The following is a 27407-nucleotide window of genomic DNA, read 5'->3' on the forward strand; positions in this document are numbered from 1 at the left end:
GTTTGATCTCTTTACAGAAAGACGGGCATCGTAAATCAAAGTGGCTACATGGTGTTCTGAAAAACTGTAAGTCATCGTGGGCTGTTGTCTAGCAACTGGTATGTCCTTAAATAGAAATAACCTTTAAACATTTCCTAGGCAGAGGAATACATTTCTACGTTAATTTTGTATTTGTTTAAAATGGAACTTGATATTCCTTGCATGCAACCAACTTTTCAGCAAATTCCCTGTCTTACACACCTAGGACTACATTTTAAACACTTTTACAAATTTTTTTTTCAAAGGTAATTTTTTTTCCTGAAGTGCTTAGGCAGGGCTTATTCACAGTAAATGTTAATTTTAGACTGTAGAGAAATGTTTTTCATTGTTGATAATTCCAACTTCTGTCTTCAAAACTGATCGTGAGGCCCACACATTACAAGCTGCTGTTCATCAGAATCCTATAAAATATAAATGAAGTATCAGACTCTATTGTCCAATCTATAACTTCCCTGACAGTGAATTTCTGTACCTATTGTGCCTACCGCATGTGCAACAGAAAATCCAAAACCCAGCACAAACATTAAACTGCATTCCAGATTCTTTTCAGTGAGAGATTTCCCCCAAAATGTCATTCATCCTATATCCAGAACAGCATTGCATCATGTTATTTGAATCCAGCCACCATGAACGGAGACAAAGTAAACTTGAGTCATCAGCCCTATAAGGGCCTCAGTTCAGCAAAGCCCTTAAAGCTCAGGCTTTAGTTCTACTGAAGTCAATAGGATTTTTAAGCACATGCTTAAGTGCTTTGCTGAATCGGGGCCATAAGGACTAACCCCACTTGCCTTCAGTTTCTTTAACCTTTCCCTGCAATTATTATGGCGGCGGGAGGGATTACATAGTGCCCCAAATATTTGTGTCCCCTTGCTATTGCAAACTTTTGTCCGAGTGTAACAGCAGGCTTGTAAAATGCTGCTGAATGACCGTCAAACTGATACAAGAGCAGCATGCAAGTTTTTTATAGGAATATTCACTCTGGAACATCTGTTCTTACATGGGGTCACTGTACAGAACAGGATGAAAACCACTGCTATAAGGTATCTGCAGCTGAGATAAGGAAACCTTATTTTTAAAAGTAAGGCCTCTTCTACACATTTCCCATCCTTTCTACCACTCAGGCAATAACTGGGGACCGGGGGAATGTTTGCATAGACAAGTTACTAGCAGCTACCAGCGTTTTAACTGCAGTGTCTTTTACAGCTAGCTCTGGTTGTTAAAATGCTGCTGAGTGATCTCGAGTCCCATTATTGCTACTGGTGGAGCTGGCCCAGTGGTAGCAATGGTGGGATTTTTATTCTCCCCTCCCCCAAGTATAGACCCCCTCCTTCCCGACAGACACTGTCCCATTACAGAATTCCATCTCCACGATCTTAAACAATTATCATAGTCTCCAAAATCAAAATGAAAACTTACAGAGAAAGGATCGTAGGTAGGCTCAGGTGGAGGAGGAGGAGAACTTTCATAGGAGGGATTTGTGATGTTTGAAAGTCGTGGCTTGTCTAGTGCTGTTACATCTATGTCTTCTTTTGACTGTATAAAACCATACACCCATTTAAAATCCATCATTCTGCATTGGCATATCATGTGAGACATTCAGAGTTTAATTGACTCTGCCGCACATAACCAAGTAATTTGCATTGGTGTAGTGACTGGAGGCAGTGTGGTCTAATGGCTAGAGCGTTGGACTTGGACTCAGCTGACGTGAGTTCTGGTCCCAGCTCTACCACGTGACCTTAAGCAAATCACTTTGTCTCTTCTCTCCCGCCCTCCCACTCCCTCCCCTTTGTCTTCTCTACTTAGATTGCAAATGCTTTAGCATGGGGAGCCTAGCAGACCGGGTTCCCAATCTCACTTTGGGCCTCTGGGTGCATAATACAAATAAATCACATTTCCCTTGGTCAATATTCCTCTTACAATCCTAAATGACTATTCATGTTATATGCAGGAGCTAGAATAGGTAACATAGGCGCTGACTCCGTGCGTGCTCCAGGGCTAGAGCACCCACGGGGAAAAATTAGCAGGTGCTCCGCACCCACTGGCAGCCAAGCTCCCCCCGCCCCCTCCTCACTTCCTCCTTCCCCGTGTGCACCGCGTCCCTGCTCCTCCCCGTCCCTCCCAGCACTTCCCGCTTGCCGCCTAACAGCTGTTTGGCGGTGCTTAGGACTTTCTGGGAGGGAGAGGGAGGAGCGGGGACGCGGCGTGCTTGGGGAGGAGGCGGAGAAAAGGTGGGGTGGGGACTTGGGGGAAGGGGGTGGAATGGGGGTGGGAAGAGGCAGGGTAGGGGCAGAGCCAGAGTCAGGGGGTTGAGCATCCACTGGGCAGAGGGGAAGTCGGCGCATATGATAGGTAGGGACAGAAACTGGCTGTTTCTGGGGAAAAATTTTTCGGATTGATCCTTTTACATGACCCTTTTACATTCTTTTTTTCCCATTCATCCTTGTATCTTGTGCTGAATAGTTTTGTTACTGGATTGCTTCCTGTGAAGGCATTGTGCAAAGCTAAGCGGTGTTGGTTGGCTCCATGTTAGATATCGCATCTAAGGTTACTTTTTAGAACCTTAGCAAATGTTTTAACTTGTCTAAATCTCTGCCCTTCCTTGCTCTCAAATCTCGGTTCAAACACACACGCTGGACAAGCCCAGGACTAGCATGATGTTTGGTGGTAAAATGGGGGTATTGTGTGGTGGTCCACTTAAGTGGGCATAGTTAGGCTTCCAAATTAATGGCCTCCTGAAGCTGTGTGTCTAGGTGAGCTGGAGAAATAGGACCTTGTGGCAGGGCTGCTGTAGAATACAAGCTTAGAGCAAGGCTGGGGGCCATGGGTGGGTGGGTATGAACACTGCCCTAGGGAGAGTTCTTGGGAGGACTGTGCCTCAGGCAAGCACAGTTTCACCCTGGTGTGCAGGACAGCATGCACACTGCATCCCCACAGAGCACGTGGCCCACACAGGACTGCTGTTGACTAGGATGGGCATGGCCTTGCCGCTTCATTGTTTATGCTCTTGAGCTCCCTTGATTGCAGAGATTGTCCTTGTTTTGAGGTAAATGGGCTGGGGTGGGAGGGAAGCTGGGAGGTTTCTTGTGCAGGCTGTTGGTTTGCCTGGGCAAAGCTCCATTGTGACCATTTTAAGAGACTTTGCCTCTCTCCAAGTGTAGGAACAGCCCCTAGATTCTCAGGAACGGAGTTTTTGACCCTGCACATAGAGGCAGCCGTGTACGTTGGGGGGTGGTTTGACGCAAACAAGCATATTTACTAACTAGCATAGTAAGAAGGAAGGATGTTTTTGAAGACAGACCCAAACAAGATGGACATTGTAGCTTGTATCTGCCCCTAACTGGGGATGGGCATGAGAAGGTGCTGACCCCTTCTCATTCAATTTCACACTCAACCTCCTCCTACCTTGAAATACTGGAAGCCAATATTTCTCCTCTTGAATCTGAAGTACGAGTACCCGACAAAAGCCACGATTCCAATAACCAGGATGATGGCGAAGAATATTCCTGTTCCAAATCCAGCGTGGAGAGAAGCCTGATCATTGAGAGAGGAGTGAGTGCTGGAGCCGGGGGCTGAGCATCATTCCAAAGCGGTAGACCCTAATTTAAAATGCTGTGCACTGTAAGGATGCCGAGGGCAGGGTAAGAGGCAGGGATGCTGCCTCTCGTTTAATTCTTCTTGATCTGCTTTTGTGCTTGAGAATTCCCAGGTCTAAGACCCTCATAAACATGGGTTAAAACAAACCCTCATTTTCTAACAGAATCCAAGCTGCTCATTGATCAGCCAGCGATCCCTTTCCCCAGGGAAGGTTCCTTCTTAAGAAAAAACATGGTCAGACAATTGTACTGTAAAGGTGGGAAATGTAGCCTTCTGCAATAGAATTTGCATGCAGGTAAGTGTATGGGAGTGGAATGATACAATCCTGGTCTACACACACATTCTGTCTGTTAGCTGGGGGTGTGAACTATTAACAAAATACATACACTAATACAACCCCTAATGTGGATGCAGTTATATAGTAGAAAGATGCCTTCGATTGGAATAGTTGATTCCCCTTTCTGTACAGGGACAGGCTCCACTGCTGTAAATGCGTATAGCCGTATAACTGCACCGACACCAGATGGGGTTGTTCCACTCTAACTGGACCGAGAAGGTCAAACTGGTACAATTACACCTAAGCTGTAGTTAAAGCAGTACAACTTATGTGTAGACAAGCTCTTAGGGTGATCTTGCTCAGAATATGGCAAAGTGCCAAACTTGCACACACTGAAAGGAGAATAGAGGTGTGTTCATGAGCCTTGCTATCTTGGTATGATTTGTGGTGATAATCTGCTAATCAAAACGGTGCAGGAATTGGAATTTCCATCCTGCAGAAAACTTCACAGAATTGTTTTTGTTCTGAGCCGCAATGAAAAATCAGAAATGCAAAATTTTCCCTAGGACAGAAACTTTCAAAGAACTCCATTTTGGAAGAACCAAAATGGAATTTTTCAAAAATTTCTGATGTGGTAAACCAGCATCCGAGCTAGCTTCAGGGGAGCCACAGATCTGGGGCAGCTGAAGCTTCCATAGGAAGTTTTGATGGAATTGACAAATTCCCACAGAATTACTTGATTCAGTCAAATCAGCGTTTTCTAGCAGATAATTGTTCCATCAGGAAAAAAAAATTGACCAACTCTACCAGTAACTTTGTCCTTGAGTTTTAAATTCAATTTATACTAAAGTAAATTCTTAACCTGGAAATAAAACCAGAATGCAACTGACAGGCTACTTTTAAGGAATTATAGGAAGATTGTATGGACAAGTTATTCATAACTGACAGCAATGATCTCAAAACATATAACAACAACAACAAATACTTACAGTTGGAGGAGGAGCTTTTAAGGGCTCTGAAATGACATGGATTACTCCATTGGAAGCAATGATATCCCATTCAAGAATAGATTTTCCATCCACATATCTGGTCTCATTCTAACCAAGAAAAAGAACAGTGGGAACTGAGTTTTGACCTTCCTGACTTCAGGAGCAAAGTAAAATTTAGATTTATAGATTCATAGATTCTAGGACTGGAAGGGACCTCGAGAGGTCATCGAGTCCAGTCCCCCGCCCTCATGGCAGGACCAAATACTGTCTATACCATCCCTGATAGACATTTATCTAACCTACTCTTAAATATCTCCAGAGATGGAGATTCCACACCCTCCCTAGGCAATTTATTCCAGTGTTTAACCACCCTGACAGTTAGGAACTTTTTCCTAATGTCCAACCTAAACCTCCCTTGCTGCAGTTTAAGCCCATTGCTTCTTGTTCTATCTTTAGAGGCTAAAGAATGCGGTGCCCAGAACTAGACACAATACTCCAGTTGAGGCCTAACCAGCACAGCGTAGAGCAGAAGAATGACTTCTCGTGTCTTGCTCACAACACACCTGTTAATGCATCCCAGAATCATATTTGCTTTTTTTGCAACAGCATCACACTGTTGACTCATATTTAGCTTGTGGTCCACTATAACCCCTAGATCCCTTTCTGCCATACTCTTCCTAGACAGTCTCTTCCCATTTTGTACGTGTGAAACTGATTGTTCCTTCCTAAGTGGAGCACTTTGCATTTGTCTTTGTTAAACTTCATCCTGTTTACCTCAGACCATTTCTCCAGTTTGTCCATATCATTTTGAATTATGATCCTATCCTCCAAAGCAGTTGCAATCCCTCCCAGTTTGGTATCATCTGCAAACTTAATAAGCGTACTTTCTATGCCAATATCTAAGTCATTGATGAAGATATTGAACAGAGCCGGTCCCAAAACAGACCCCTGCGGAACCCCACTTGTTATACCTTTCCAGCAGGATTGGGAACCATTAATAACAACTCTCTGAGTACGGTTATCCAGCCAGTTATGCACCCACCTTATAGTAGCCCCATCTAAGTTGTATTTGCCTAGTTTATCGATAAGAATATCATGCGAGACTGTATCAAATGCCTTACTAAAGTCTAGGTATACCACATCCACCGCTTCTCCCCTATCCACAAGACTCGTTATCCTATCAAAAAAAGCTATCAGTTTGGTCTGACATGATTTGTTCTTTACAAATCCATGCTGGCTATTCCCTATCACCTTACCACCTTCCAAGTGTTTGCAGATTTCCTTAATTACTTCCTCCATTATCTTCCCTGGCACAGAAGTTAAACTAACTGGTCTGTAGTTTCCTGGGTTGTTTTATTTCCCTTTTTATAGATGGGCAATATGTTTGCCCTTTTCCAGTCTTCTGGAATCTCTCCTGTCTCCCATGATTTTCCAAAGATAATAGCTAGAGGCTCAGATACCTCCTTTATTAGCTCCCTTGAGGATTCTAGGTTGCATTTTGTCAGGCCCTGGTGACTTGCAGGCATCTAACTTTTCTAAGTGATTTTTAACTTGTTCTTTTTTTATTTTATCTTCTAAACCTACCCCCTTTCCATTAGCATTCACTACGTTAGGCATTCCTTCAGACTTCTCAGTGAAGACCGAAACAAAGAAGTCATTAAGCATCTCTGCCATTTCCAAGTTTCCTGTTACTGTTTCTCCCTCCTCACTGAGCAGTGGGCCTACCCTGTCCTTGGTCTTCCTCTTGCTTCTAATGTATTGATAATAAGTCTTCTTGTTTCCCTTTATTCCTGCAGCTAGTTTGAGCTCATTTTGTGCCTTTGCCTTTCTAATCTTGCCCCTGCATTCCTGTGTTGTTTGCCTATATTCATCCTTTGTAATCTGTCCTAGTTTCCATTTTTTATATGACTCCTTTTTATTTTTTAGATCATGCAAGATCTCGTGGTTACGCCAAGCTGGTATTTTGCCACATTTTCTATCTTTCCTAACCAGCGGAATAGCTTGCTTTTGGGCCCTTAATAGTGGCCCTTTGAAAAACTGCCAACTCTCCTCAGTTGTTTTTCCCCTCAGTCTTGATTCCCATGGGACCTTACCTATCAGCTCTCTGAGCTTACCAAAATCCGCCTTCCTGAAATCCATTGTCTCTATTTTGCTGTACTCCCTTCTTCCCTTCCTTAGAATTGCGAACTCTGATTTCATGATCACTTTCACCCAATCTGCCTTCCACTTTCAAATTCTCAACGAGTTCCTCCCTATTTGTTAAAATCAAGTCTAGAACAGCTTCCCCCCAGTAGCTTTTTCAACCTTCTGAAATAAAAAGTCGTCTGCAATGCAGTCCAAGAACTTATTGGATAGTCTGTGCCCCGCTGTGTTATTTTCCCAACATATATCTGGATAGTTGAAGTCCCCCATCACCACCAAATCTTGGGCTTTGGATGATTTTGTTAGTTGTTTAAAAAAAGCCTCATCCACCTCTTCCACCTGGTTAGGTGGCCTGTAGTAGACTCCTAGCATAACATCACTCTTGTTTTTTACCCCTTTTAGCCTAACCCAGAGACTCTCAACACTTCCGTCTCCTATGTCCATCTCCACCTCAGTCCAAGTGTGTACATTTTTAATATATAAGGCAACACCTCCTCCCTTTTTCCCGTCTGTCCTTCCTGAGCAAGCTGTACCCATCCACACCAACATTCCAATCATGTGTATTATCCCACCAAGTTTCGGTGATGCCAACAATGTCATAGTTCTATTTATTTATTAGCACTTCCAGTTCTTCCTGCTTATTACCCATACTTCTTGCATTTGTGTATAGGCATCTAAGATACTGATTTGATCTTGCCTCCCAGTTTTGCCCTGACCCTCCTTTCTCTCTGCCGTTATAGCCCACGCTCCCTCCTATTTCCGACCCATCTCCCAGGTCTCCATGTTCCCCACTTACCTTATTTCCCTAGGTCTTTCACTGATTAGAAGAGGGAGACTCTTCTTGTGTAATTATACATTTGCCTAAAGAAAATACCCTACCTGGTTATTGGACATCAGCCCACAATTGCTCAAACCCTCTGAGGGCTCCTCTGGGCCAGAGCTAACCAACAGGAGTGGAAATCCAGGAATGGACAATGCCAGGAAATTTATTTTGTCCCTTTATCTGTGTCATGTTTTTAGTGATTTATGAAACTGACAATCTTGACTCAATAGCAAAGTACAATACTAGGAGCAACAGGACAACTGTCTCCTTGTGGCCTTGCCACTGTATCTCAACCCTGGCCAGGAGCATTGTCATCTCCATGCCCATCAATTTTTGGCTCTCTGCTGAGGCGATCATTAAATACTATTTGTGCTGGTGGCACTTCAAGGTGGACACCTGTCAACCAGTCTGAGCCCACCAACTCATTTCATATAGACCATGGAACAGGTCTTAGATGGCAGCATTTGGTCACTGCTTCCCTGGGCTCTAGTTGAATGGACAATCTGGAGATGAAAAGGGAGAAGTAATGGGCTATGGATCAACCAGTCCTACAGTCACTCCAGACTGTTCTAAATGCAGTTGACAAACTCATCTTGAACTCTTGCTACCTATGGAACCATCCCGAACCTCTGTCTGGTCCCTTTTATCCTGCTGCTATGGCACAGAGGAGCTGGATCTCACCATCTGGTGATTCTTCCAGTTGAGGAATCTTTCACTGATGTAGATGTAGCATATCCAGCTTCCTACACTACAGAGCTGTGCCAGAGGAGTTTCTGAGGGAGGGGGATGTGACAATCTCTGGCTGGTGAGGCAGGGCTGCTCTCAGTGATGCCAGTGGCAAACTGGTCTCTGCTTGGCTCCAGGATCAGGAAGCTGCAAACAGCTTCTCTTACCCCAAACCTGTGCTCACTGTATGTGGGGCATGGCTGAGGCTACAGTCATCTTTACCTGTTTTTTCTAGTCCCTCTAAAACCACATGCAGTGTTGAACCCTGTCTAAAGCATTATATTTTAAATAAGAATTAGCGCAGATGATCTTGCTCGTGAGTAAGTCACAATTTGTTGCTGTGACAACAGTGAGCAAAGCAGCCTTTTCTACATACAGAACAGAATCACGTGGACCGTCGTTTGCACTACGCAAGAGATGGTAGAAGTCACCCAGCATGATTCTGAGTTATAGTCTCTCCTGGCAGCATGAACGTTCTTATGAAAAGGATTTAGGGGCTCAGCCACTTCATGTGGAATGTCCGTTTCTATGGCCCGATAGGGTGTGGATGCAGGTGTTTGCTTGACCTCTAAATAACTCCCTATGCAGATGTCCTCCAGTGTGAATGTGTGGATCTGTGCCAGGGCCTTGGGGATTAGATTAAAGCATTTTCAGTTTTGCAAACACAAATGTAATGTTGCCACCAGAAGGAAGAAGTGAAACAGACACTATAATAGGAAAACTATTACTGTTACTGCCTAGGTTATAATCTCAATCTTCCCTACTTTTACTAGCCCATCAGTGCTCATTTAAAAAGCCTTGAAAGTGTGTTGTGGGGCTGTTTCAACATGTAGAGAGAGGCAAGTGCTTAGCTGAATGGAGGGTGCACACTTGTAAGACAGCTGTTTCGTTTCCCTTCCACTCTTACACGCCTTTGGGCATTGCTGTAACTAGGAAAATTGAAGATGGTTTAACTCAGCCGGTTGAAGATTGGTATGCAGCCTGCTGTTGGCTTATAACTGTACAAACATGTGACCTGTGTTTTTAAAGGGCTAGACACCTTTGTAGGGATACAGTTGTGTGTGCTGGAGTATACTTTTTGACAGGAGCATACTCTAGTGTTTGGACCATGCTCATTCACGTGCATGCTGAGAAGTCTCAAGGGGACTAGAAAATAAATTGGATGTTCTCTGGGTGGATTTTAAACAGAGGGGTGGAGTATTGTGTATTGCAAATCACCTGGAGACCAAAATCAACTGGACACATGGACTGGAAAAACACACCTCCCCATCCCCCACAGACCAAGGTTCAAGGAGGGCACCCCCCCCCCAATAGATCTCTGGTTATTTTCTAACTCAAGTGTCAGATAAGGGGGAAGTGGCAGTGAAAAGATTATTTTAGTACTGTGCTGAGACATTGGTTTGGCTGTTATAGTATATTCTAACGGGGTAGAAGAGGGGAATGGAATTTTATTTTTAAATTCCTTATCTGATATGCTGTAATTGTCACCCCTGAATGTTTTTCTGGAGACAGGGGCGAGGGAAGGGTTCCAGAGCAATCTTCTTTCCATCTCTCATTTATTCTCCATGTGTCACCTTCCTCAGAAGCCCACACTTCTGTTCTAGCCAAGGAACACTAGACACACATTCTTTGGAAGCTTGTCTGCAAGAGTCTTGCTTGATGACAAGCTCTTTAGGGCAAGGACTCTCTCTTGCTATGCATGTGTAACGCCAACAGACCCTGGTCATCGGCAGACGGGATCGAACCTGGAACCTCTGGAACTTAGTAAATGAGCCTCTACTGCATGAGCTAAAAGCCAACTGCCTATAAGCTAACGCTGTAGAGCAAACTCATTAATCTCTCTCTCTAAGTGGTCTTGGTGCCATTAGATGAGACAGAACACCACACCCAGGAGGTGTGTGGGTTACACATGCAGCCAGAGTTTAGCCTAACGGAGTTGCTACATGGAGGCTGCTGTCATACAAAGTGTTCGAGCTGGGGCAGAAGGTGAAAATTTTTACCATAAATGAAAATATACATTTTTTCCAAAATTTAAGAATTTTCTGTTTTGACTTTTTCTGGTTTTGTTGGGGAGAGGTGGTGTCAGCTTTTTTAGGAAATGGCAGAAACGATTTTTTAAAAAAATAAAGTTTCTGTGAAAATGTTCATTCTAAAAGGCCAGTTGTGGTCCATTTTTGTTTTTAATGAAAATTTTTGATCAGGAACTAAGAATGTTCCTTAGTAGTAAACTAAATGCCACTCCCCCCTTCCACTGCGCTCCAGCTCTCCTACCACCCTGAGGTGCAAGTTAGGCCCAAGCCTGCACTGCGCCATTACATGCTTCTGGCGATATTGGCCAACCCCATCTTCCCCCACCCCACGTTTCAAGCTTTCTGTAACTCAACAGCACCTTATAATGAAATGCTGAATAACTTGCACTAGAAATCATTGCAGTCTCCTGGCTTGCTGCTTCTCCCTCGGGCAATGCTACCCTGGATTGTGCGGTGCTTGCTAATAAGCAAGACAAAGGACAAGATGGTGGAGAGGAGTGAGGACAGCAGAATTATTTTAAACACAGATACCTTCTTCATTGTTGGGATTTGGTAACCCTGGCTTCTGCTGTATGTAATTAAGAGTCTTTTCCCTATCCTTGTTTGAAGAGTAGTCCCATTGGTCAAGTCTTCATAAAACAGTGTGCTGGCATTGGACAGATGATACTCAATGTCTCGTCCAGAAAGTGTCTAAAGAAGAGGGAAAATAGATACATTTACCAATCTAACTCACCCAGCTGATTTTACCACTAGATTAAGTTCCCTGGATGGATTTTGAAATTCTCCATTTCTGCTATTTGCATTCCCGGACATAGTAGTCTTTAGCAAGAGTGCCTGTGGCTCTTTTGGCCCTAGAGTATTACACAAAACAAAACATATTAGCTGGACAAAAGGCTTCCCCTTCTTGCTGGTTTTTCTGCACGATCACAGGCACAGAGGAGCCTTGAAGAATCAAACAATGGTCCAAGCCCACTTCTTTAAAAAATGTGTTTGTGGGAAACCTTTAAGAAACGTACAAGTTTCAAACTACCTAGCGCACCACTGGGGCATAACGCAGGTCTCAGGATGAACTTCTGGTCCTACTGTGGGATAACCCAGGCCTGAGGATGAACTCCTGACCCACTGAAGTCAATGACCAGGATTCCACCCATAAAATTTTAAAGCAACAGTTGATTGGAAAGGTATGAAGGACATGATAAGGTAGAAGAATAACCTCCTCTGAATGGATGTGTAACAAATACCAGGTATCAATATTACACACAACTTTCTTTTAACAACTGTCTTTACAGATGCAGTTGCAGATAAGTGAGAGCTGACCTTTCCTCGAAAGGACTTTCATATGTGGCAACAAAACCCACTGTATGAAAAATTCTTAAAAGGGGCCCAACAATATGTAACCTTGTATTCATGATTGTCTGGGAGAAAAATAAGAAAGAGCCAAGTTTGCCTATCTGATTAGCGACCTAGTAAAACCATCCGGCCTGCCATCTCTTCCTGAGATTTATTCATTCAAATCAAATTTAAACAGTTACTATTGGACTCCAGCATGCCTGCTCAGAATGAGGCAATACTGATACCATGAAAGAAAAGGATAAATAGATGCTCACCTCATTTTCTCTTAGCCCATTATTGTTTGGGGCGAAGAGAGTGGCCCGGGTTGACAAGTTTGTGAGGTATTTCAGGAACTCTCTGCCTTTCGTGGAGCTGTTAGAGTAAACCAGGACTTCCTAGGAAGAAACCAAATTCATTCTTAATTGAGGGCAATCTGGATTATGGTCCAGTTATTGTGACAAAAGCTGAATGAATACTATGTAAAAAAACAAAACGTCGTTGTTAACACTGAAACAATTCTGAAGTGACAACCATTTTATCCTGTTAAGGGAATATGTACGCTGGAGCCAGGGCATAATTCCCAGGTCGGGGAGACATACCCACACTAGCTGTGACTGAGCTAACATGTTAAAAATAGCAGTGTGGCTGGGACTGGTTAGCCCACCCAAGTACAATCCCGCCTGAAACCCTAGGTATATACGCAGGATGGCTAGCCCCTCCCGCTGCCCGTGCAGCTAAGGCTATGTTGCTACCTTTTAGCACACTAGCTCGATCAGAGCTGGCATGGTATCCCTACCTCAGCTGGAAATTAGCTCCAGTGCAGACATACCCTTGGAGAGAAGTTTTTATTAAGAACACAATTTTAGCCCTTGATGCTGCAAATTCTTACACACAGGCTTAACTTTTAAGCACATGCGTAGACCCATTGTCATCAATGAGGCTATTCATATGAGCAAAGTTACATACCAACCTTAGCGTTTGCAGGATCAGGGACTTAAATGTCAATTTTTTGCCTCTAGCAGTGTGGTAACTTTCAAATAAAATATTCTACCAGTTGTGGCATTTAAAATTAAACCAAACCCACTATTAACATATTAGTTCAATCTACATTTTTCAACAGCACAAATTTTCAATTTATTTTTACAAAGCCTCCACCTGGTTTAAATCAGTGATTTTTTTTAAAAATCATGATTTAAATGGCTCCACCCTGCTTTAATGCTGCATTTTTGTAATGCTTGTATTTACTTTCTCATATAGTAAGAGAAGAGTGAGATTACCCAGCCATGTATGCTATTCAATGTCAGTGGAATGAGCTAATAAAGCGAACATTTACATGTAAACAAATGTGTGGGGTATTTGCTATGCTGTGAAACTTGGTTTAGTTTGTCTGTATCTCAAAACAATGCACTTCTTCTTTCGTCCATACCGACAAGAAGTTTGTAAACATGGGGAAAGACATCAGGACCTGTAGCAGGTTCCCGCTACATGTGAAGCCATTACCCACATAGCCAGTCTTACACGTGCAGTTCACATCTGTAAAATACAAATACACGTCTTTTAGATAACAAGCCAAGAATGAATGCTGTATTCTAGGGGATTGTTTGCTACTGCTCTATGGAGGAAAAATAATTTGCCAGTCCAAAGAAATTTTCCCTAGCTTAGAAAGAGAACCTGTTGCCAATACAATGGGCTGGGCTCTTTAAACTTAGTGACATTACTGGAACTAATTATAGTGCTGTCTTTTGACCAAACTACCATAGATGTAGGCAGTAGGCACTCTGTTACCTTTGACTCTGTAGCAGAAGACATCCCAGGCTTCACTCAGGTTGACTCTAGGCCCATAGTCAACTATTCCAACAAATCCTGATCCACAGTTTGGGGAAGAGAAGGCAGTTGGATAACCAACTCTTTCACTATCTAACCAGCCAGCAGCACAGAAGTGGTATTGTGCCTGTAACCAACACATTAATAATATTGTAAAGCACAGAGGAAACAGAACTGTAAATAATCTAACACACTGTGAGTGAAACTTATCCTCCCACAGAGGGCCAACATAATGCCTACGTGCCACGGAAGTCCTACTTAAGTCCTATTCTGAGGGCTTAAGCCGTGCATTGACTTTGTGTGGTCTTTCTGCCCAGGGTGAATGTCAACTCAGCCCAATCCTGCACTGACCACTGCACCTGTGTGTGGAGTCCCAGGCGCAGGGGGTTTGTCTATGCAGAACTCAATGCAGGAGCAGGGCCAAAGAGTGCTTAGCAGCAGTTGGGTGAATGAAAATGACCTCTTATCAACACAGAAGAAGAGTTGACAAGTTCAATTAAATGTGAATAATGAATATTCAGTAAACTCAAAGCCAATGTTATTGCTGGTTTTGCTGTCACAGAGAAATATTTACACTAAAGAGGAGCCTGAACTGCATTGTTCAGATCCAGAGCTGAATGTGCCCAACGTCCAGAGGGCTCTGGATCCTTGGGTTTGGTTCAGGCCTCTACTTGCCCAAGAAGAAAGTTTACACACTGCACACACTCCAGTCTCATCCTACCAGTATCTCTTGTCTCTTTAAATAATGGGCCTTGTTGCTACATTTTGAACTCTGAGTAGGAATGAGACAGGCGGAAACTGTATCCTAAATGACTTAACAATCAGTCTGACCCACCATTTAAAACTAGTTTTACAAATCCAGGGTGAAATCTTGGCCCCTATTAAAGACAATGGCAAAACTCTCATTGACTTCAACCAGACATAATCTAGAAGATGCTTAGTATAAACAATAATAAAAGGGTTATCTGAGACCTACGCCAGCCAGGAAAAAAACCAAAGCCTTGTTTGAAGAAAAAAAGTGTAAGCCTAGTTCTATAATTAAGTTCATTTAAAAAAATGTGTGTAATTAAAATCCGTAATAAAAAAAAAATCTAAAATTTGGCTGCTAAAGGATCTTACTCTGCTACCACTAAAATCAATGACAATTTTGCTAATAATTTTAATTGAAGTAGAATCAGGTACAAAGTTAGTACAGCACACACTTTTTTGCTTGCTAGTATTGCCACGTCTCAAGCAGCTGCTTAACATTGACAGATTAGAGTTCTAACATGGGTTGGCTGCCTGACATGGAAATGAAGGTTGGATAGAAGAAAACAAGGTAAGTAAAGTTTTTCAAGCAATCTACAGTTCCAAACCTTTTGATTCACCTACAGTAATTACAGTGATATTAATACAGGGACAGGAACGTCACTGTCCTACTGTGTGTTTATGAAATTGACAAAAAGAAAAAACCCTATTTTGATTTCCATTGTTGGTTTTCAGCTTCCAGACATAAGGCGAAATCCTGCCTTCACAAGTGCATGTGCAATTCCTGTTCGAAGTCAATGAGCATTCTATGTCTATACTCAAGAGAAGAACTTGGTTCATTGATAGGCTTGGAAGGATTAGATTTTTCTTGGTAAATGTCAGTTAATGTCAATTTCACTGTACACACTAAAACCGATGAAAAAATATTTCCACTGATGATAATTGAAATTTACAGACAGGCAAAGTAAGAAAAATGCTGCTTGAGAACTTAGTCAAAATCCAGCAATTTAGACTTTTGAATTAGGCTTGTTACAAATGGACTAGTGAATGAATAGTAAAAACAGGTACGATCTGTTGATTTCAGGTTATTTACTTTGTATATTTTTACCGGTGATGTTGGCAATTTGTGTTTTAATGGTTATAAAGCTTTAACTTTTTGGATCTCAACATCTATTGTCATTAAATAATTGTCTGACCCTCTCCCCCCCCAATAATTTTCCAGAAGTGTGAACATTTAAATAGCTAAAATATGCTTCAAATCCATAATTTTGCACAACTGTGAAAATTTAAATCCATAAAAAATCTAAAAAAGATTAAAAAGAAACACTGATATTATCTGTTGAAATTAAAAATAAATAAATCAAATTCTACCAAGCCTACTCCTAGAGCAAAGAAGTTGCACGCCTTAGGATATAAATGTACATCCTTGTAGCATTCAACTTCCAAATAGCTAAGTCTGACAGTTCCGTTTCACCCTTGTGCAGCCACTAAATACAGTACACACACAGAGTCCATTGCCACTGAAGTTCAGCACTATGTCACCTTCTGAGCATATGACAGCTGATTATATGTAGCTATTGTTGCCCCTTCTCCAGCACAGGCCTCCTTTGCTTTTTCATAAGTCAGTTTGTACTGCCCTTGGGGAGAGCGCAAATGGAAAACTCCAACTGTAGCATCTGTAAGTAAACAATAAATAATTTAACTTTAGGGCTGTATGTTTTTTTAACACTCTGTTCTGTAATAGTTTGAGCAATCCTTGAGGAATTTTCATGAAATGTAGCTAGTATGTAACAAGCCACGTGTGGGGTAATATTTCCATTTGGAATCATTTTAATCTGTTGCTTTCAAAGGTCCCAACTCACAAAATATTAAGGCACATTCTTAAACTTTAAGCATGTGCACAAGTCCCATTACTTAAGCACATACTTAAGTCTTGTTGAAGTGATTTGCTGTATAGGGATGGATTGTTCAATTAGGGCCTAAATTACTACATCTATGCAGAACCCCTTTGACTTCAGTGAGACTTGACATGGACACAGGAGTCCACCTGGATGGATCCAGTTGAAGGATCCTAGCCTAAGCTCTTCACACCACGCTACTTCTGAGTCTATCTGGCATACTGACCCTGGAAGTGAAGATCGGCACAGTTTGCATCGGCATGGCACTGCCCGTTGTCTTGCAAACAACGGTCAACTGGAAGCTGCATCACAGTGCAGTCAAGCCCATCACCAACATAGTTATCTTTACATTCACATTTGCGTTTATCCTGGTAGGGGAAAGAATAAAAATGTCCAAATAGAATGTTTTACAAACATAAAAATGACAACCTAATATAGTATTTTCTGAATGGATGGAAGTATCCCATTTGCTGAGTCCAGCAACAGCACACTGTGCACTTGCTAAAATGCCACTAGCAAAAGCTATGACTCAATAAACCACTTACACACACATTAGAATTCATCCTTATTCAGCAAAACACTTAAGTACATAAGTGCTTTGCTGAATTAAGGCCAAAGCATTTATACCTAAACCACTCAGAGTATGCTTTGAAGAATTATAATAATAAATATACATGGTAGCCACTTAAAATTAAATAAATACATATGGAACCAAGAAAAGAATTTAACAATACATTGATTGAAACAGGCTGAGAAGTGAGATTTAGCTGTAGGAATATTTACATGTCTCCTCTAGGCATCTTATACATTCCAACCTGCCAAGGCCCAACGTGGGGAGGGGTGAGACACTCAGCATAAGGGTTATCAAAATATGCATGCAGCATACTTGAACATGCTGTGGGATCCATTCCTTTAGTATAAATAACCTCAGTTTCATGATACTGCATTTCTAGTAAACAGTTTCCACCAATAAGCTGAGTGGACACCAAAGTTATGTGGAAAGCAGGCTGGGATTGACGAGTGATGTGTCTCAAAGTCAGGGACATTTGGGAGGGGTGGTCTGGTCCAGCTCCCACTGAAGTCACTGGAAAGACTCCTGTTGACTTCATTAGGAGGTGGAGTGGGCATCTCGTCAGGATTTCCAAGACAAAAAACAAAAAAGCCAGCCCCACCCCCGTCCCCACCAACAACTTACAGGTCCTGTCATTATACAAATGGCATGTTCATGGCAACCACCATTGAGCCCATCAGCGCAAGGATTTATAGGAAGGCAGGTGCGGCCATCTCCTGTGTATCCTTTCTGACAGCTACAAAGGACTGTCACACCCGTTTGGGTACATTTTGAATTCTGGTGACACCCACCATTGTTTTGTTTACAAAGATTCACAGCTAAAAAGCAAAAAGAAAATATGTAAGTTAGTGTATTTTTAAAGAGTGTCTTTCCTTCACAAGGAAATGCTGCCTCCAGTTCTTTAAAAGCAACTGGAACATTTTTTGGCTGACTAGACTGTAAGCTTCTTTGGCTAATCTCTATTTGTAGAGAGTCCTGCACAAAAGGGGTCCCAGTCCTCATCAGGGGCTTGGGCACATCTCTAATCTAACATATTAGAACTGGCCCAGACCATCCTCTCCTGCTTCAACAAGGGAATTTTTGCAAGGAAACCTCCATGAAGATTATAGATTCATCTGCATTGTCCCAGAGGGCTGCAGGGCAAGTCCCTCCTGATCTCAACCCCATCAAAAAACGGTCCCCAAGAGTGGCAGATTCTCCAGAAGCCAGGGCCACGCATGCTCGGTACCTCACAGTGATGCTGGCTCCCAGTGGCTCTGCTTGGCTCCTTGGTACCACAATGGAGCCACTCTAATAGGGACTCCACCCAGGCCATGGTGGCTCCTAATGACCTTGGGGGTGGATTATAGAAAGGTTAATACAACCTGGGGATGCACTAACTTTTCTGGCTAACTTCTGCTGGGATGGAAAGGGGAGAGTGTGCATTCGCCATGGTCCTCCAGCCTACCTACTCCTTCCACAATCCTGACTCCATACAATGGAGAGTGGGAAATGTGCCAAGCCCCCTTTCCAGATGACTGAACTCTCCACGTATGGGTCTGTGGAGGAGATGATCTGTCCCAGTAATAATAATAGCTCTCAAGTAATATTGTCACACAGTTTCCTTGCCTCAGGTAATCAAACAAAGATTGCGGCCAATGAATTATTGAGCTGGAAAACCACAAAGTCCTCCCATACCCGAATAGAGCTAGCTATCTATCTTGTTGCCCTCACATATACACATGTGAAGCCCCAATGAAATCACCGTGTTGCGCCTTCCAGGGCCAAACTCTGTCGTCTATTACAATGGTTGCAACCACGCATTGACCTCACACTGTGTATAAGAAAAATCTGTAACTACTCTTGTCATAAACATACAGCTAAGGGGAGCATAAAATCCCTCCTTTACCTGTAAGGGGTTAAGAAGCTCAAATAACCTAGTTGGCACCTGACCAAAAGGACCAATAAGGGAAGAAGATACTTTCAAATCTGTGGGGGGAGGTTTTGTTTTGTGCTCTCTTTGTTGTTCTCTCTGGGACAGAGAGGGACCAAGGCAGGAAAAACTATCTCCTAAAACCCTGCCTGAAATAAGCATCCAAGATTACAAAAATTTTAAGTACACCTCTACCTTGATATAACACTGTCCTCGGGAGCCAAAAAATCTTACCAAGTTATAGGTGAAACCACTTTACATCGAACTTGCTTTGATCCACCGGAGTGCGCAGCCCCGCCCCGCCCGGAGCATTGCTTTACCGCGTTATATCAGAATTCGTGTTATATCGGGTCGCGTTATATCGGGGTAGAGGTGTAATAGCAAGGAAATGCGTTCGCTTATCTTTTGTTTTAGCTTGTGAATTTTCCCTATGCTAAGAGGGAGGTTTATTCCTGTTTTTTGTAACTTGGAAGTTTTGCCTAGAGGGGAATCCTCTGTGTTTTAAAACTTATTACCCTGTAAAATTACCTTCCATCCTGATTTTACATAGGTGCTTCTTTTACTTTTTTTCTTTATAATAAGTTCTGCTTTTAAGAACCTGATTGGTTTTTAGTGTCCTAAAAACCCAAGGGTCTGGTCTGTGCTCACCTTGTTTACCTATTTGGTTGGTATATTATTCTCAAGCCTCCCCAGGAAAGGGGGTGAAGGGGCTTGGGGGGATATTTTTGGGAAACAGGAACTCCAAGTGGTCCTTTTCCTGAATCTTTGTCTAACTCACTTGGTGGTGACAGCAATACCGTCCAAGGACAAGGAAGAATTTGTGCCTTGGGGAAGTTTTTAACCTAAGCTGGTAGAAATAAGCTTAGAGGGTCTTTCATGTGGGTCCCCACATCTGTACCCCAGAGTTCAGAGTGGGGAGGGAACCCTGACACCTCTTCATTTATTTCAGATTCCCACCTCTAAAAGTCTTTAGATCAAAAGTTTTGGTTCAAGCCCAGGGGCGTATTATTGCCCTGGCGGCAAATTTGCAGGGGCTGCAAATTTATAATAGCAGTATTTTTGTAATCGCGGCATCAGTGACGCCGCGATTCTACCAATCATAGCGCGTATTGAAACCATCAATGACGGCGCGACGCCATTTAGTAAACATACTCGCGAGAATCCCTTTCTCTCCTGACAATTGAAAAGGATCTAACAACTTCTCTGGATTATACAGAATTAATTAATAAGTTTGCCGCTCAAAGGTGTAGGTGTAGACAAATGTAACTACTTATTACTCACATACTTTTATTTCTTTTATTGTATCTACATAAAATAAAAAATAAATATTTGATATACACCGGACCCCCGCTTGAACGCAGGGTTTTGGATCCATGCACGGTCCCGCGCTATGAGCGAAATCGCGCTATACAGATGCGCATTCAAGCGAGGGTCCGCTGTACTTGTAATTTTATTTATAATAAAACTTGTAAATGTTCAATTATTTTAATGATATTTAGATTCATTTTAGTTCAAACGAATTTGTAAAAAAACTAGAACTAGTTCATATGGGGCCGGGGGCGGCAAAATCATTAATCCGCCACTGTTTAGGCCCCTCTTTGATAGTTAACATGTCACTCTGATGAGTCCTGTGTATTAAAGTGAATGGCTAGGTGAAAACAGCAATGTTTGCCTTTAACATTTGGGGAGAGAAGGTGGGTGAGGTAATATCTTTTACTGGACCAACATGTGTTGGTAAAAGAGACAAGCTTTTGAGCTACACAGAGCTCTGCTTCAGGTCTGGGACAGAAGTACATGAATTCACCTGTACATGTGATTCCATCTCCTTCATAAAATGGCTTACACTGACACATGTTGTTTTCTTTGCAGACGGCGTTACTAGAACAATTAGGTGAACACACAGGCAGCAGAGCTGTGAAGAATGTAAAATATCTGATGAAAATGACTTCTTATACTTTAAAAATGTGATCTCATCTAAAGAATAAAGGAAAACTTGTATACAGTACATGTTTACTTAAAAACCTGTGAGACAATTCATATTACTACAAAAACAACAAGGAGTCTGCTGGCACCTTAAAGACTAACAGATTTATTTGGGCATAAGCTTTCGTGGGTAAAAACCTCACTTCTTCAGATGCATATTACTACAGAATATAATGCCTAGTTTTTGTATAGCACTTTTCATCATAAATCTCAAAGCACTTTAGGCTGGCGGTAAGTATCGTTATTCCCATTTTACAGATGATCAAACAAGGGTGAGGTGATTTGTCCCAGGGCACATAGCAGGTCAGTGCAGGAACAGAATGCAAATCCTCATTCAAAACTCTATCTACTGGGCCATACTTTGATGCTAATCAATTGCAAGTGAAATGATCTTCATTACTCTGAAGCACACTTACAGTAATAGTCTAATATTATAAAAGGGGATGTTGTTTGAATTGATATTAAGTACCCTTTTCAAAACATATGTTCATTTAAAAATATTATATTTTGCAGGCATGTAGTGCTTACATTTTCAAAGCACTTTATAGACAATAACTAATCAATCCCTGGCAGGTAGATGTGGATGAAGTTTTTTGATCAACACTTTTTTTTCAGTGAAAAATGCAGATTCTGTGAGACTAAAACATTTTGTGAATGTCTGTCAATGACACCAAATAGTTTCAGTTAAAAAAAAAAGTCAACAAAAAGAAAAAAAATCAAAACATTTCATTTTGACATTTTCAAAATACTTGGATTTTTTAGTTGAAATGACTTTTTATTTCAAAATTTCCTTTCATTTTATTGTTTGTTGTTTAAAAAACCCTTTTCAATTGGCCTAAAATTTCAGTTTTGCTTCAGCCCAACATGATTTTTTTCCAATTGTTCAGAATTGCCAGTAAATAGTATCCCTATTTTACAGACACGGTCAAAGCCGCAGAGTGGGGAAGCAACTTGTTGAAGTCCATTATGACAGCTGGAATTAGAACTCTCTGGTCTCAATTCTCCGTCCTGTGGTTGGTACACTATACCAGTGTTTCTCAACCTTTTTGATACCAGGGACCGGTTTGCTGCCTTCCTAAACTGTGTCCACGGACTGATCATTGAGAAACACTGCACTAGACCATGCTGCCTGCCCCCATAGACAACAGAATAATCTGCTAAAAGCAGTCATGGAGTCCCCAGCACCTGAGCAATCCCAGAGTAGACAAATACAGCTGCATCTGACACAGACACCATTGCTGCTGTACAGCAGGGAGATGAACTAGATTAGTGATACTCAGCCACTGGTAAGTCAGGCATTTTTTTGACTGGTAGTAACATTAATGAAAAGTCTCTGTGCTGAGTCCCTGTGCACTGCTGCTGCCTGCCTCTCATTTAATTGTCTTCGTTTCCCAACACAATAGGTTTGTGTACACTGCAGTGTAAGCCCAGGATTAGTAGAACTCGAGTTAACAGACCCTGGGCTTGAGGGTAGGGATCGGATACAGAGGGACCTAGACAAATTAGGGGAGTGGGCCAAAAAAAACCTGATGAGGTTCAACAAGGACAAGTGCAGAGTCCTGCACTTAGGACGGAAGAATCCCATTCACAGCTACAGACTAGGGACCGAATGGCTAGGTAGCAGTTCTGCAGAAAAGGACCTAAGGGTCACAGTGGACGAGAAGCTGGATATGAGTCAACAGTGTGCTCTTGTTGCCAAGAAGGCTAACGGCATTTTGGGCTGTATAAGTAGGGGCATTGCCAGCAGATCGAGGAACATGATCGTTCCCCTTTATTCGACATTGGTGAGGCCTCATCTGGAGTACTGTGTCCAGTTTTGGGCCCACACTACAAGAAGGATGTGGAAAAATTGGAAAGAGTCCAGCGGAGGGCAACAAAAATGACTAGGGGTCTAGAGCACATGACTTATGAGGAGAGGCTGAGGAACTGGAATTGTTTAGTCTCCAGAAGAGACGAATGAGGCGGGATTTGATAGCTGCTTTCAACTACCTGAAGGGGGGTTCCAAAGAGGATGGAGCTCAGCTGTTCCCAGTGGTGGCAGATGACAGAACAAGGAGCAATGGTCTCAAGTTGCAGTGGGGGAGGTCTAGGTTGGATATTAGGAAACACTATTTCACTAGGAGGGTGGTGAAGCACTGGAATGCGTTACCTAGGGAGGTGGTGGAGTCTCCTTCCTTGGAGGTTTTTAAGGCCCGGCTTGACAAAGTCCTGGCTGGGATGATTTAGTTGGGAATTGGTCCTGCTTTGAGCAGGGGGTTGGACTAGATGACCTCCTGAGGTCCCTTCCAACCCTGATATTCTATGATTCTATGATTTAACCTAATGCTTGAGTGTCTACGCTTATTTGTAACCCTTGTTACAGCATGTAGGTTAGGAATTGTTGAATCATGTGTCCCAACCTGGGGCTCCAGCGTTTACACTGCATTATGTGGGCCTGAGTCCAATCACCCATATTCCTGGCACCCCCCCCCCCCCAAATGTGGCTGCTCTAGCCCTTTTTTCATGGTGCAGTGTGGGAAAACTTGACTGTCTTCTTGACTGCCTAGAGGACACAAAAAGTTGGCCCATGGGATTGTGGGATATTTTTGGCAGACTCCCACAACACATCTAAACTGCAGAGCAATAGGGTTTGACTCAGGGTCAGACCCTTCACCTCCATGTGGTCCTGGGACTCTGGGTCTAAGCCCTAGCTTAGTGCAATTTGTGTGTACATGGAACTGATCCTGAGTCAAGTACACCTTTGATACGTTTTGCAGTCAGTCCTCAAGCAGGTTTACGAAGCTCCAACTTTAGAGGAACTGCAGAAATTTTTTGGGCGCCGTGCAGATCATAGCATAGTGCAGCACAATATAATTTTCTTTATAGCTTTCAATTCTCCTTGTATCAAAAGCAAAATACTCTCCTTCAACATTTATCCTGCACAAAGCAGGATTTCTGGTGTTATTAACCCTGTCTTGCTATGTCCACTGCATGAAAACAACTGATTCCATTAAACTTGCTGGGAGCACTGTAACCTATTGTTTTGCAACAGATTCTGGTGAGAAGATACACACCTAGTTTGGTTTCACAGAATCGACCAGTCCATCCAGTTTCACAGAAACACTGTCCTGATCCAGAGATTCCTTCATCACATTGCCCATGGGCCTTGCAGCTGCAGACTGTAAAAGGAATGTAGATTGATCACAGACAGAATGGTAATTAGAAAAGGAAAATTCTTCCCTAGAGCAATATCACAAAACCACACAGGCCCCTGGCAGGAAGGGGTTAGTGGTCTGTAGGTGGAAACCAGGCTTAGCCTGCAACAACTGTCAGTTATATCAAACTTGGAGGGGGCGGGGCTCTCTAACCAGAGGGAATAAAGACAGTTGACAAGCTTGACAGTTGAGTTGCTCTGTCAGAGAGAGATCTCAGGCAGAGAGTATTTAAGGGGCGGAGCAGCCTGAATGAGGAGCCCTCTGAGCAGTCACACCTGGGAAGCAGGCTCAGGCTGGCCTTCATGTTATCTGATTGTTAACAAGGTCAAAGCCGGGATTTGCCTCTACACAGGGTAGGTGGACTTTGTCTCCAAGCAGGTGTAAAAGTTACCTGCTCACACATATTCTTACCCTCAAAAATATCTCAGCTATTTTTCATGACTGTATAAAAGTGTCTGAATGGGGATGGTTTTTTTTTTTTTTTTTTTTTTTTAATAATAGTAGGGGGATATTCCTCTACCTTCATACCCTGAAACTTTAAGCACAAAGTATTTCTTCATTGAGTAGTAGATCTTTCTTTGTGGAAATACCAAGCAACAGAGCTGGTCTCTCATGAAAAATCTTTATTATTGATAGTTCTTTGTGTTTTGCTATTTAATGGCGTTTTGGCTCTGCTGACCCACCCCTCTGCCAGGAATGTTTTTTGTGTATGTGGGAAAGTAATGGCATGGGATTTGGCTTATAAGCAGTTCTGATTCTATGGGTGAAATTCTGGACCCACAGAAGTCAGCAGCAAAACTTCTAGTGGAGCCAGGATTTCACTTTGTCTTTTGATTTGTGAAGGGTTTAACCTAGTCAATTAATGTTTACATTTATATCAACAAATTAATTATGTATATTAAAAAAAAGAATATAGGGCCACAAGACCTTTTTGGCTTTTCTTTTAGTAAACAACAGTTTGAGGTTCAGACTGATAGTTTATATAGTGCCATAAACATACACATTCCCATACAATAGATGTCAAATGGATAAACTTTGGGTAAGCATCGGAACTTTTGCATGCATAACCTAACCTTCTAGGTTAGTGCTAGTTACTACAAAACTGTGTTGGACTGAAAACAGTAATTTAGGGTGAAAGAGTTAATACCCTGTCTCTTCTGCTATCTTTAGTCTCTCAACTAAAGCCTTTATGCGGAGAATAATTTTTTTAAATCTAGGATGAAATTTACCTCTATGAGGATGCGCAAGGCCAATGCACCTGGGAAGTCCCACTTAAACCCACAATTGCTTGATTATGTAGGAACTTCCGAGGAGCATAGGCCTTCGGTTGGCCCTCTCTACAAATTCATTTCCCCTCTTGTGTTACTCTCTTTTTCATATAAGTATAAAGTGTTGCCTTTAGTAGCCATGAGACATCCTTCTGATTTCTTGTATTTTATCAGTGTTTCCATTCTATTGTCTTATCTGTCGCCGGGGTTGGGAGACGGCTATATTTTAGTTTAAAAGGACTGTAGATCAAGCAAGAAGTGATGCCTCAACCTGCTTCATGCTACTGCAAAATGGAACTGTATAATTGATAGGTGGAGTGGGTGAAATTCACCCTAGTGCAGAGGGCCAACACAAACCTATGTACCTCTGAAGTCCCATGTAAGCCCCACCTTGTGTTGGCTCTCTGCATGGGAGTGATCTTCAACCAGTGTCTGGGCTATGGCAGCCACAGGCGGCATGTCAATTGTGAAATGGAAGAGCAAAGAATATACATAAATTTTTTTTCTGCTTCAAAAATAAATATAGAAAAATGGTGTATTTTAGTCAGATATTAATTCAGAAACAAGGCTGAAACATACGTTTACAGTCAGAGCCATATCTTCCAGGCAAACACAGCTCACATGAAGTCCCATTGAAGCCACTGTTGCATTTACACTCTCCGGTTCCTGAGTATTTGTCGTTACATGAACCATGATTATTACATGGGGTCTCTGGCCCTCCTGGGCAGGCTAGAAAGGATAAAATGCAGTGTCAGTTCTCTTCAGCTCTGCTTTGTATTTACAAGTTTGTTTGTTTTCTAAGAAAACTGGTTTTAGAAAATCTTTGAGCACAAAAATGTTAGTTCATAAATGTGTTCCTAAATCCCTTAGGTGCTTTTGAAAATCCCCCACATACACACTTAGTGGACCACAGTGGATTCATACAACCTCATTTACTTGAAGGATGTAACCTGACGCCCACTCGTTTAGATTCTTGGCCCCCAGGACTGCAATCAGATCCATGTGGACGAACCCCTGAGCCCATGCAGAGCTCTGGTGAAGTCAAAACCAACAATTGCTTGGGTTAAAACACGTGACATTTGGCAAGCATGTTGGTACAGCTGAGTGAAGGTTGGGAAGTTAGTTAGATGATACAATATCAGCCCTGGTAGTGATTCCCCTCAGCTGTTGTTTTCAAAGTCAATAAACAAGTTAAACTAACAGGGCCCCACAGTCCCCTTAATGCTTAATGCTCTTTGAACTCATACCAGATACACATATGCTCATGCACTAGCTGTGAATTCTAGCACATGTGTTTAATGCATTTTGATGTCAGTCTCCAGAAGTTGACACATGATATGGTTCTCACATCTTTTGAATTTTTTCAAATGGCTGAAATGTGTCACCATGCAATGTCACAACAAAGCAATATATACTCTTTATAGCATTAATTTTACTCTTCTTTATCAACATGGAGTTTACAAATTGCTAACATAAAAAAAGAACCTTTTTGAGCATATTTAAGTTATTATTTGGAGTGGAAAATAATAATAATGTTACTTATGCATGCACAAACTCTCACTGCAGTATTACCCTGTTTTACAAAGAGGGAACACAAGACAGAGAGAGGTTATCCCTGGTCATAGAGCAAATCTCTGTCAGAGCTGAGATTACATCTAAGCAGCTCTTGTTTCTTAGTCAGCACACTAGTATACTCAGTACACTAGGCCATGAAGCCTGTCATGACTCATGCATAGTCATGATTGCAGGACTTTATTCAATATTCCTGTTAAACAATTAAATATAATCATAGAATCGTAGGACTGGAAGGGACCTCGAGAGGTCATCGAGTCTAGTCCCCTGCACTCATGGCAGGACTAAGGGTACGTCCGGGTAGTAATCGATCTATTGGGGATCGATATATCGCGTCTCATCTAGACGCGATATATCGATCCCCGAACGCGCTCCCATCGACTCCGGAACTCCACCAGGGCAAGTGGTGGTAGCGGAGTCGACGGGGGAGCCGCGACCGTCGATCCCGCGCTGTGAGGACCCGAGGTAAATCAAAATAAAATACGT

General features: G+C 42.3%; 1 protein-coding gene across 1 annotated transcript in view; it reads right to left on the minus strand.

Moving 5' to 3' along the window:
• Positions 1-389: 389 nt before the first annotated feature.
• STAB2 (stabilin 2) overlaps positions 390-27407 on the minus strand; it is a 141685-nt gene continuing 114667 nt past the window's right edge. The window contains exons 56-69 of the mRNA XM_065404685.1: positions 25929-26078; positions 23941-24045; positions 20709-20816; positions 17617-17810; positions 16648-16789; positions 16066-16199; positions 13738-13903; positions 13379-13485; positions 12228-12347; positions 11152-11310; positions 4900-5007; positions 3442-3570; positions 1456-1572; positions 390-440 (exon numbers count right to left, since the gene is read on the minus strand). Coding sequence (XP_065260757.1) covers positions 390-440; positions 1456-1572; positions 3442-3570; positions 4900-5007; positions 11152-11310; positions 12228-12347; positions 13379-13485; positions 13738-13903; positions 16066-16199; positions 16648-16789; positions 17617-17810; positions 20709-20816; positions 23941-24045; positions 25929-26078 — 1790 coding nt within the window. The remainder of the gene's footprint in view (positions 441-1455; positions 1573-3441; positions 3571-4899; positions 5008-11151; positions 11311-12227; positions 12348-13378; positions 13486-13737; positions 13904-16065; positions 16200-16647; positions 16790-17616; positions 17811-20708; positions 20817-23940; positions 24046-25928; positions 26079-27407) is intronic.

This window comes from Emys orbicularis, chromosome 1 (genome assembly GCF_028017835.1).
Source record: "Emys orbicularis isolate rEmyOrb1 chromosome 1, rEmyOrb1.hap1, whole genome shotgun sequence".
NCBI lineage: Eukaryota > Metazoa > Chordata > Testudines > Emydidae > Emys > Emys orbicularis.